A 12729-nucleotide genomic window follows, 5' to 3' on the forward strand; every position below is an offset into this window, starting at 1 on the left:
GAAACACTTGTCAAAGTGTCCTCACAAAGGGTACAGGAAACACTTGTCAAAGTGACCCAACTAATGGTACAGGATACACTTGTCAAAGCGACCCAACTAACAGTACAGGAAACACTTGTCAAAGTGACCCAACTAATGGTAAAGGAAACACTTGTCAAAGTGACCCAACTAATGGTAAAGGAAACACTTGTCAAAGTGACCCAACTAATGGTAAAGGAAACACTTGTCAAAGTGACCCAACTAATGGTAAAGGAAACACTTGTCAAAGTGACCCAACTAATGGTAAAGGAAACACTTGTCAAAGTGACCCAACTAATGGTACAGGATACACTTGTCAAAGTGACCCAACTAATGGTACAGGAAACTCTTGTCAAAGTGACCTCACTAATTGTACAGGAAACACTTGTCAAAGTGACCTCATTTAAGGAAAAAAACACTTGTCAAAGTGACCCCAATAATTGTCAAGGAAACACTTGTTAAATGACCCAACTTTTGGTAAAGAAACACTTGTCAAAGTTACACCATAGTAAAACAGTGACCAATCTTTACATTTCACTTTGAAAAGAAAAACCACCTTTTTTAATACAATTGAAACCTTTTCTTCTCTTTTGACCATCATTTGGTTTTGTCAAATTGATATGGCTAATTTTAGCCATGAAATGCTATTATGAATGAAAGTTTGGTCAAATATAGCTTCATAAATGAATATTTGATATATAGTTTCTGAGAATTTTACTTGAAACCTGTATGGTCACAGGGTGAGAATAACAATTAGTAACGCTACCTTGCTCGGCGTCCTCTTGGTCCGCGGTGTCTATCTCTACTTCCCCTTGTTTACCGTGTTCGTCTGCTACACCAAACACAAACTCATCTCCCTTCCTGTTGGCAGCCTTCTGCTCTGCAGACAAACTTGAATTGTCAATTGTATCCATGTTTGTTAAGTTTGCTGAGGTAGTATTTATCTCCCCTGGTTGTGTGCCGTCAGCACCACTAGAGGGCTCTGTTGAGTCCCTTTCTGTTGTCCGTATAGATGCAGAAATGATTTCTTGATGTTTGTTCTCCTCACTTTCCTCAGGGAAATGAGAAGAAACTGTCTCCTTGGTAGTTTCTGGCTGATCTGATCCTTCGCCTTTCGTAATCTTGACCTCTGAACTTTGACCTTCGGGTATGCTTGGTTGTTCAGCTGAATTCACAGTCATGGGCCTTGGAAGCTGGCGTCCTGATAAATAGGTATCTGGAAAAATACATAGAAAAAATATGTAAAATTTTAATGCAAGAGAATATGTTGTCATTCAGACATATAATTAATTCATCAATGATTAACAAACTCCAGAAGAAACAGCAGTTTGTACATACCACAAGAACCTAACCTAGCTGTGACCGTTACCTGCTGGTCCAGTACCATGACACTAACAGATGGACTGTAGTTGACTTCCTGTAAAGAAACACTGTAGTTATATGCTTTAAAGCCCCACTTTGTTTATGGATAGCATCCAATGAAATCAATCTGTGTGTTTGCTTTGCGTGGCTAGAGAGTATTTATAGAGGAAGTCCTCCTTTGGTCTGTATTTCAATAGCTTAATCTTTATGTGGTTCCTTGTTTATGACACCAGCTCTCTCCAAAAGTAGGTAGAATAGTGACTTAAATGGCCATATACAGCACTAGCTTAATGTCACATCTTGTTTCCAGTCTTCATTGATTTTTAGCCCTCCTTCCCTGCATTTCCTTATGGTACACTCTTCTGATGTGCCAATGTAAAACCTGGGGTGCCACGCTAAAACAGTCTAGATCGCCCATTCCACAAAGGTAAACACAGTGGAATCCAGCAGAGGTTCTTCACCAAACCAAATGGCTATTTTATGTGAATTTAGCATAGGGCTATTGACTTGTGACCAGAGACGGGCAGTTCTGTCCACACTTCTCTCCTCCACCTACCGGGCCTCCCCACACAGATCACATAGCCACTTCACTGTTGTCACACTAGCATCACGGCAGTCTCAAGTACAATGAGATTCAAATTGATCTTATATAATAGATTAAAGATAATGAAATTTACATCCTTAATGAAATCAATCAAATAGTGGCATTGTTGAGCATTGATATAGATGTAAATATATGTACATGTTGTTAGTGTAAGGTGAATGTGATGGCCCCCACTTTACATACACCCGCTGATAATCAAATAGTTATTGGTGGCTATAAACTTATAAACGGCTATATTAGATTAAATAGCGTAGACAAATTACCCCCTTCCAGACCTGTTGCAGGTCATTAACTATTCCAAGTTGCTTTAACATATAAATAAAACTCAATTTTATCTTGGGTCCGCCATGCTCATTTATAATTCCATATTGCTACTAACCTTGACAAACTAACTAAAAATCAGTTCAAATTTGAAAAGTTTGGGAGAGCGATTCCATCCAAATGGAAAAGAAGGTTGTATTCAACAACACCTGTGCATATTGACAAACATCCAGGATGCAGGTGTGCAAGGTGTGTGACAGCTTAAAACGTGTAATGCTGTAATTACAAGAGGATTGTATAGGGTGTGTCCACATCATCATTAGTGTCACATTTGCTAATGCAGCACGCACGAGATTATACTCTGATATGGTTAGAGAGGAAACATTGGTGTGCTGGTAATTTAGGGGGTTTACTGTTAAAGTGTAAATGTTGGTGCGCTGTTAGTTTAGGGGCTTTACTGTTAGAGAGGAAACATTGGTGTGCTGGTAGTTTAGGGGCTTTACTGTTAGAGTTGAAATTTTGGTGAGCTGGTAATTTAGGGGGTTAACTGTTAGAGCGTAAATGTTGGTGTGCTGTTAGTTAAGGGGTTTAACTGTTAGAGAGGAAACATTGGTGTGCTGGTAGTTTAGGGGCCTTACTGTTAGAGTGTAAATGTTGGTGAGCTGGTAATTTAGGGGGTTTACTGTTAGAGTATAAATGTTGGTGTGCTGTTAGTTTAGGGGATTTACTGTTAGGGTGGAAATGTTTGTCTGTTGGTAATTTGGGGGATAATTTTCATGCGTTGGCTAATTTTCATCAGGGTATTAATTAATTTTTTGAAGGGATTTTTGTGTAATGCTAATTTACGTGTGAATTTGTACCTTTGTTTTTGCAATTTAAAAGCATACACGCTTAAAACCATGATGTGCCCGTTAATACTGACAACTCATCATAAATAGGAGGACCATTGGGCCTGTATTTTACAGGAATGAAATTCATTGATTTCAGTGGCAATAATAACCCAATGTACCCATTATTATAAGGATTTGATACCATCAGGCATGAAGTTGTTATAATCCAAGCCAGCCAACCAATTGGAAGGTTGTTACAGTGTCACATATCATAGACAATATATATACAGTACACAATAATGTTATTCAGTAGATTAACTTGGTAATGATAAATTACTGCTTTTAATAGTTTTGTTTTGCTTATTTGCATTTTGAAAAATAAATCCTGTGAATGCAAAATCACTGAAAATAGTTACAAGCATACATTAGTATACCATTTAGGTGTTAACAGGTATAACACAAAAACATATCCCAGCTGATTTGTTTTTGGATAGAAAAAAAAGCAAAGTATTGACCATGTGAAATCAAAGCTCCACTCTATACAGTGTACAGCATGGAATACTTGTGTTTAACGTGCCAGACTTTTATAAAGAGCGGGCTAATGCTGTGGGTCAATAAAGCTAACACTGAAGAGGTTTGGTGTGGAAACACAGAAACCATTCTCAATAAAGTCAGTAGAAGCATCCTTAAACACATTTACTTGTTCTCTTCAGTTCAAATATTTTTCAATTATAAAGAACAAATTTGCCTTCTTTGGTATGGAGTAAAGCCTTTATCAGGACTATTAATAGTGTAAGTTGTAAGATCTGTGTGATGTACGACCACACTTGTGAGTTATCTTTAGACTGACTGGAATCCATAGCGTTGAGTGGCAGCAGCCTCTAACACAGCCTCCCTGTGTCTAAAAGTAGAATATAATTGATTATGTGATGTGTATTAAGATAATTTGTCATTTATTACAGTTATTTCAAGCATGATGATGAAAACAAGTTTTGCTCAAACATACGAGGCACCGCTTTGAGTGGTTGCATTCAATTTCCATGTACTTTCCTCTCAGTTTTTAATCGTTTTGATTATCAACTAATATTTACTTATAAATCATACAATCTACACTGCTTGCTTTTACGTCAGAAGTAAAACTTAATTATGTATTTATATATTTACTGTAAAAATCTTCACATCTGTTCAACTAATTAGGAACATTCACTAATACCTATGTTTGTAGTATTCGCATGTATTATCATTTTTCCTTTATCCTCTTCAAACCTAGTCCCAGCCCCTGTAAAGTGGACATTTATCTAAACTGGTTCTTTCTATACCTCTGTAATATGGAAACCTGTCTATGTTGGACTTGTCCCTAACTCTGTTAAGTTCTGTGCTAATGTGTTGATAGTGAACCTATTAACCCTTACACCACTGTAGACCATAATGGACCCCTCCATATCAATGCATGGTAGAGTCTACTAAAGTTACATAGGAGTGAAAGGGTTAAACAATCGTATATATACACAATGCAATAGGTATTATTAGTGTTACATCCAGGACGGTTATCCAGATGCTCCTCCCTATTTCAATTCAATGGCTATGATTTAAAATGAAGCAATGAGGCAGGATTTCCATTCAAACGCAAGATATAGCACCAAGGGCCAACAGCTTAGGTCGTTTAAGGGCGTGCCTCCATGTGTGTTGTGTATGCATGCGTGTATGTGTGCTGGCCTAATGGAGACACTTTTAAAAAAGGGGAGGAAACAACATGGAACATTGGAGTTTCCATTGAAATTCATCTGAAACTTTAGGACTACTAGACTGAACAATGCTTTGTTTGTAATTTAAGGACCATAACTCACTTAAAAACAATTCAAGTAACACAGTGATTACATTTGCACAGGTTTAAGTGATTGGTAAAATGTGTGCAAAATGGTAAATGTGAGTGAGTGTGACAGTGTGTTTGGAATGGTTGTTATATTAAATTGGTGTCTATAAATCCAGCTTACAAAAGCTGTATTTCAGTTTCAACATTCTACATTGTATGCAAGGTCACTAAATGTCAAGGACACCTTCTATATAGTACCGGTAAACACAGGACACTGTAAATTGTCATGGTTTTCTGTAGTCTCTGTAGAAGAATATGCAAATACCTTTGTAGAGTGATCAACCTGACAGTCCAGATCCAGATAGTTACCAGAGACAGTTTTCTCTTAATGATGATCCAAGATATTAACTGCTTCAGACTACTTACCACAATACAGTATCATAAAGGGCAACCAAATGTTTTAAACCCAATCATCCCGCAACACTGATACACACAGAGTAGGCTCACACTACCAGACTAATCCCTTGTTTTTATGCAGATAGCTTGACTTTTCTTACTCCCAGTGGTGTTAGGTCTGGCCACAGAGCCGACAAATTGTCCGCCACATATAGCAGTGTTTTTATTGGACAGATTGACAGGCGATATCAGGGCGATCCCTGGATACAGTGGAAGTGACAGTGGTGTCATGTCACATGCCTACTGATGATCAGCCACCAGTGAGCACTGGGTCAGCTTTAACACATCATTGACAGAGAAAATGCCAAACAATGCTGGGCTGGACATCGCCAATATTACATGTCCTAGCTGTCACCTTCAAGATCTCTGACATAGGGTAAAGTGTTCCGGTCTCTACCTTGTGAATCAGACAGATTTGTGAACGTAGAGAAATGTGTGTTCCTGTCCCCACCATGGGGTTCAGACACCAACCTCCTGCCCTGTATTGGTATATACCCCTGTATAAGATGTCATTGGTCAGTATGACCCTCCTGAAGAGCCTAGCTAGATTCAATCTAAAATACACTTGGTTAGACATAGCAAAATGATATAGACACGTCCTTCTGTCAAAGCTACCTCCATTATGTTTCCCTTGGTATGTAGAATTGTTTTGTATATAATAACAATGTGACCTTGTAAAGAGATGGGAGCTAGTTTATCATTTCACAATGAATTTTAATCCCCAAGGTATTTCATTTTTGTCAATTTTCACTAGCAATAAGAACTTCTAGGTGACAAAAACAATTGTCAAGGTGTTGTGGCATCCATTCACTCTAACAGCTGCCCAAGGTAATACAGATTGACAGATTTATGACTTTGAGGTTGTAAAAGCTAGTCAAAGCTACTTTATAGCAGACACAATATCAAACTTGTCATAGCAGTAAAAGATTTTCACATAAAGCTTTCTTTCTCTCCACTGTCTGTCATACACACACCCATATATCAGTCAGACAGAGTGGTTTTTTTTACTGTTGCGACAGGACAAATGAATGTTCAAAGACACTCAAGGTGATTTTAAGGTAATACAGATTACCAGAAAATGAACATTTCCTTTTGATCTAACTACTTTTAAATGAGAAAGTTATGTTCAAGGACATTCAAGATCAATTGCATGTATATTTCATTTCAGAATATTTTATTGTACTGATCTTATGTACAAAAGGAATTGGGCAACAGGCATAGCCTATATAAGCCCTCTCCTTAATTGCATGTATATAAATGATTAAATCAGAACTCTACCAAATGGGCGTTTCCTTTTCACAATAAACTATTTCCACAGGTTAACAGGATGTACAAGGACAACTATAGGGTCTCCTAAATAAGTAAATGAAGCCATAAATGTATACTTTTTTCTTCGGCTTCTGAAATCCAAACAAGCACTTTATTAGTCCATGGTACTTAAGCATCATACCACCTAAACAACAGATTTGTCTTACTGTAATACCTATTTAATAAAATAAAAAAAAATAAAAAATGTAATCCAGATGACACTCACAGTCTGAGGTGTTATCACCCTTTACACATGATTTTATATTCACTGTGAATGTATTTATATTTACTGTCTGTGAAAGCAATATAGAAAATCATACCAGAGTAATTAAGAGTTCCTTTGGTTTTCCTTTGCAGTGTGACAAATTATGTTATCACATGGGCATAGTTTTATATATACATTTTTATACCATGGACATGGCATTATTTACAATTATATAATTCAGGCATGATTTTATAAACATTTATAAACCTTAGCATTGTTTGATGTACTGTAATACAATCTAGGCAGTTGTTTTTATACATATTCCTTTAACTGGACTTGGTTTGCTACTATTACTAGAGTATAGAGTGCCTCCTGCTGATTCAATCAGAGCTGTTTATTAGGATGATGTTATCTGTGATTCTGTTCTGGATAAGCACTAGGAATTAGCAGTAAGTCTGAAAGCATTTGTCTGGACAGCTCTTGTTTATTGAAGTTTCTACTATTACCAAGTATTTGGTCAATGTTGACTGACAAGACACTGATCATGACAAACAGTTGCTTTTGTTTACTTGGCTCTGGGCCGACTGGTCAGTTCCCAAGTAAATCATTGGCCTTACTGACCCTGCTGACCAGGAAGGTTAAGTCTGGACAACTACAGGGAATTACAGGTTACTGTCCATAAAGATGTATCCAACATAACAACAGAACAACTCACTAATGTATATAAGCATGTTGACCATGCTTCTATAAAAGATGTAAAGCTTTACCAAAAAAATATATAATTCAGACAGACACAGGTACAGAGCCAACCTGCGTACAACCACATCAAGGTTTTCAACTATGGTAAGTTTCTAGTGAAGAGGAGTAAAAGGTTTACAGAATGGATACATTTTCTGATTGGTCAGAACTGATCGTTACAGAATCTCATACATACCTCTCAACTCCTGGGGATCCAATATCCATAATCCATATTCATAACATGTGATGCATTATGTAGTATTTTTGTTTAATTTCCATAATACTGATTTGTCATAACATTTACTTTAAATGCTTATCACAGATATATTACAGATAGAGCATAGACCGATAGAACTTATATATCTTTTGATGTAATTTAAATACAAAATTAGGGTGATTTCAACACTTGAAGAATTTGTTTTAAGTGACAAGGGCAAACAAATTTTCAATAAATATTGCAGTTTTTTCCCCTGAATATTACATCAATGGTCGACCAAGGTTTGTCATACATAACTTATACCACATGTTTTTACCAGTAGAACAAGTTTCTGTGCAGAGGACCACATCCATATACTTAATGATATTGTGTTAACATAGTGTAACATGGTGCTAAAACATTTTTGCTTCAATTAATTCATTAAATCAGAGCATAACAACTAGAGAGTTCCAGTCAATAAGGAGTTTTGTCTATACTGTACAAGGGGACTACAACACGTCGTGTTATCCCAGTGTGAAATACAGATCCTTGTATTGCGTGGCCTGAAGACTGACAAAATCAATATATAAAGATAGCTACATATGATGATAAATAGTTTATTTTCTTATTAGGGTAGTCTCTGCAGACCAGGAATATGTCATGTAATATGTTTATTTCTCCCTTCCTGCTGTCTCTGGAGACCAAAATTTGTATGAAACTAAGTCTTATTTTGTACAGTCCTAGTATAAGACCATGATTTGTCAATAAAAATTTAAGCTTCATTTCATTTAATGAGAATTAATTGGTTTAAATTGCATACATTATAAAAAATAGTACAGCTTCTATAACTTACATCTCTTATACAGATTTATTGTATTTAAAGACATGAAAATAAATTCTTTCTCAATCATTTTTGTACATAAAGCATATCCAAGCTGTCAACTTATTCCTTCTTGTGACAGTGGCACCATTTCAATACTGACATGTACAGGAAGTAAGCCAGACATAGCTACACAGACACATATAGCCTCACAGAAGACCCTTAACACCACCGTATCCTGTAGGTTGTGGTCTACCACAACCATGTGCACACTTCAAACTATACAATGGCAACATCAATGATTAGAAGTAAGCAAAAACCTGTTACTTTACAAACAAAAACAACAAACATGTCAACAGAAGTGGGTTCAGAGAACCACCACCTTGTGCAATGAAAAGAGCCATTATTATAAATCATCATGACAACCAGTAATTCTCCCGAGACTGCAGCAGAAAGAGATGTGTGTTCAGTCACACGTGTAACCAGTCACCCGTGTTGTGTTATATACCATATGGTGGAGTTGTCTCCCCTAATTCTGCGACAGGAGGCACCCTGGGACTGGAGGTGAGACTCGGCACTGATCGCAATTGCTGTAGACTCAGGTTCAACTCTTGAAAATAAAGTCACTATGCACTATATAATTTACATAATAAATGAGTATATGTATGTGCTCTATACTCAAGAAAGTATTTTAGAAACACTTTTAAATAACAGAGAGAAAGTAACATCTCAATACATTGTATAGGCAATTTTATATTAAATTGAAGGCAATTGGCGATAAGGCTATTGCAAGTCCCAGCACATCAATAAGTGTCCCCCCAACAACACCAGATCAGGCAGTGTAAACCTAAAAACCTGCTTGAAATGACCACCCCACAACATATCAAATGGTGTGAAGCTAAAGATCTGCAAAATATCGAGTTCACTTAACACCAGTTAAGACGATGTAAGGCGTAGGATTTTCGAGATATCATGCCCAACCAATGCCAGTTCAGATGGTGTAACTTAGCTAAAGATCTACACAATTCCACCAAAACATTGTGCGATATGTCTATACTCAACAGAATGTAGATTGGTGTAAGACTTAATATGTGTTAGATATGTCTATACTCAACAGCATGTAGATTGGTGTAAGACTTCAGATGTGTTAGATATGTCTATACTCAACAGAATGTAGATTGCTGTAAGACGTAAGATGTGTTACATATGTCTATACCCAACAGAATGTAGATTGGTGTAAGACTTAAGATGAGTTAGATATGTCTATACTCAACAGCATGTAGCTTGGTGTAAGACTTCAGATGTGTTAGATATGTCTATGCTCAACAGCATGTAGATTGGTGTAAGACTTAAGATGTGTTACATATGTCTATACCCAACAGAATGTAGATTGGTGTAAGACTTAAGACGTGTTAGATATGTCTATACTCAACAGCATGTAGCTTGGTGTAAGACTTCAGATGTGTTAGATATGTCTATGCTCAACAGCATGTAGATTGGTGTAAGACTTAAGATGTGTTTGATATGTCTATATTCAACAGAATGTAGATTGGTGTAATACTTAAGATGTGTTAGATATGTCTATATTCAACAGAATGTAGATTGGTGTAATACTTAAGATGTGTTAGATATGTCTATATTCAACAGAATGTAGATTGGTGTAATACTTAAGATGTGTTAGATATGTCTATATTCAACAGAATGTAGATTGGTGTAATACTTAAGATGTGTTAGATATGTCTATATTCAACAGAATGTAGATTGGTGTAAGACTTAAGATGTGTTACATATGTCTATACTAACAGAATGTAGATTGGTGTAAGACTTAAGATGTGTTTGATATGTCTATACTCAACAGAATGTAGATTGGTATAAGACTTAAGATGTGTTAGATATGTCTATACTCAACAGCATGTAGATTGGTGTAAGACTTAAGATCTGTTAGATATGTCTATACTCAACAGAATGTAGATTGCTGTAAGACTTAAGATGTGTTAGATATGTCTATATACCCAACAGCAGATAAGACAGTGTCAGACTTAAGATGTGTTAGATATGTCAATATACCCAACAGCAGGTAAGACAGTGTAACACTTAAGATGTGTTAGATATGTCAATATACCCAACAGCAGGTAAGACAGTGAAAAACTTAAGATGTGTTAGATATGTCAATATACCCAACAGCAGGTAAGACATTGTAAGACTTAAGATGTGTTAGATATGTCTATGCTCAACAGCATGTAGATTGGTGTAAGACTTCAGATGTGTTAGATATGTCTATGCTCAACAGCATGTAGATTGGTGTAAGACTTAAGATGTGTTTGATATGTCTATATTCAACAGAATGTAGATTGGTGTAATACTTAAGATGTGTTAGATATGTCTATACTCACCAGCATGTAGATTGGTGTAAGACTTAAGATGTGTTTGATATGTCTATATTCAACAGAATGTAGATTGGTGTAATACTTAAGATGTGTTAGATATGTCTATACTCAACTGAATGTAGATTGGTGTAAGACTTAAGATGTGTTAGATATGTCTATGCTCAACAGCATGTAGATTGGTGTAAGACTTCAGCTGTGTTAGATACGTCTATACTCAACAGCATGAAGATCGGTGTAAGACTTAAGATGAGTTAGATATGTCTATACTCAACAGCATGTAGATTGGTGTAAGACTTCAGCTGTGTTAGATACGTCTATACTCAACAGCATGAAGATCGGTGTAAGACTTAAGATGAGTTAGATATGTCTATACTCAACAGCATGTAGATTGGTGTAAGACTTAAGATCTGGTAGATATGTCTATACTCAACAGAATGTAGATTGCTGTAAGACGTAAGATGTGTTACATATGTCTATACCCAACAGAATGTAGATTGGTGTAAGACTTAAGACGTGTTAGATATGTCTATACTCAACAGCATGTAGCTTGGTGTAAGACTTCAGATGTGTTAGATATGTCTATACTCAACAGAATCTAGATTGGTGTAAGACTTAAGATGTGTTAGATATGTCAATATACCCAACAGCAGGTAAGACAGTGTAAAACTTCAGATCCGTTAGATATGTCATATGTCTATACTCAACAGAATGTAGATTGGTGTAGGACTTAAGATGTGTTAGATATGACTATATACCCAACAGCAGATAAGACATTGTAAGACTTAAGATGTGTTAGATATGTCTATATACCCAACAGCAGATAAGACAGTGTAAGACTTAAGATGTGTTAGATATGTCAATATACCCAACAGCAGGTAAGACATTGTAAGACTTAAGATGTGTTAGATATGTCTATACTCAACAGAATGTAGATTGGTGTAAGACTTAAGATGTGTTAGATATGTCTATACCCAACAGCAGGTAGGTCGGTGTAAGACTTAAGATCTGTTAGATATGTCCACCCAACAGTACTGACAAGACATGTACAACGCTATTTTCTATTCATACCCACCAAGTACCAGACACAGATGCAGGTGACCATCAATAAGTACTAAACATCCAATCATCTGCCATAAGTGATCACATCCTAATCAATTATTAACCACCGTTTGAAGCTGCCAATCAGGTTCAGCATAGAATCTCCTAGTACCAGATAGAAAGGAACTCAGACATGGAAACATAAGGGCAGACCAATTTGGTTAAGCATCCTACTTTTTGTGCAGTAAAAATTCTGCAATTGCTTATTTTGGAAAAGAAAAAGTAAAGGAATATGGAGCATGATAACACTGAGAGTGGCCTAGAAAGACAGAGGTATTGATCAAAGCAGTTTCTTCTGGAGAAAACAAACCTAGTGGGGTCCACAGTGACGTAATCACTTTACATGCTGTGTTACTTATTACCAAGCTGTAATGCCTGGAAATTCTGATAGTGATATCAATGCTCCTACAGACCAGTAATGGGAGTGAACTTTCTGATCTCCTTCTTAGAATGTATTTTCAGAACATAAAGGCTCCAGGCTACATGTCTGTGTACTACTCCTTGTTGATGTCTCCATACAAGGTTGATGCATACACCCATAGCAGATGTGTAAAATGCTTACACTCCTATATATACATAGCAGATGTGTAAAATGTTTACACTCCTATATATACATAGCAGATGTGTAAAATG

General features: G+C 36.4%; 1 protein-coding gene across 1 annotated transcript in view; it reads right to left on the reverse strand.

The window, feature by feature from the left end:
* Positions 1-37: 37 nt before the first annotated feature.
* Positions 38-12729, reverse strand: part of LOC110444097 — a 64499-nt gene continuing 51807 nt past the window's right edge. The window contains exon 10 of the mRNA XM_021488515.1: positions 38-1234. Within this exon, the coding sequence (XP_021344190.1) occupies positions 696-1234 (539 nt within the window). The 3' untranslated portion in view covers positions 38-695. The remainder of the gene's footprint in view (positions 1235-12729) is intronic.

This window comes from Mizuhopecten yessoensis, unplaced genomic scaffold, assembly GCF_002113885.1.
Source record: "Mizuhopecten yessoensis strain PY_sf001 unplaced genomic scaffold, ASM211388v2 scaffold1981, whole genome shotgun sequence".
NCBI classification, from domain to species: domain Eukaryota; kingdom Metazoa; phylum Mollusca; class Bivalvia; order Pectinida; family Pectinidae; genus Mizuhopecten; species Mizuhopecten yessoensis.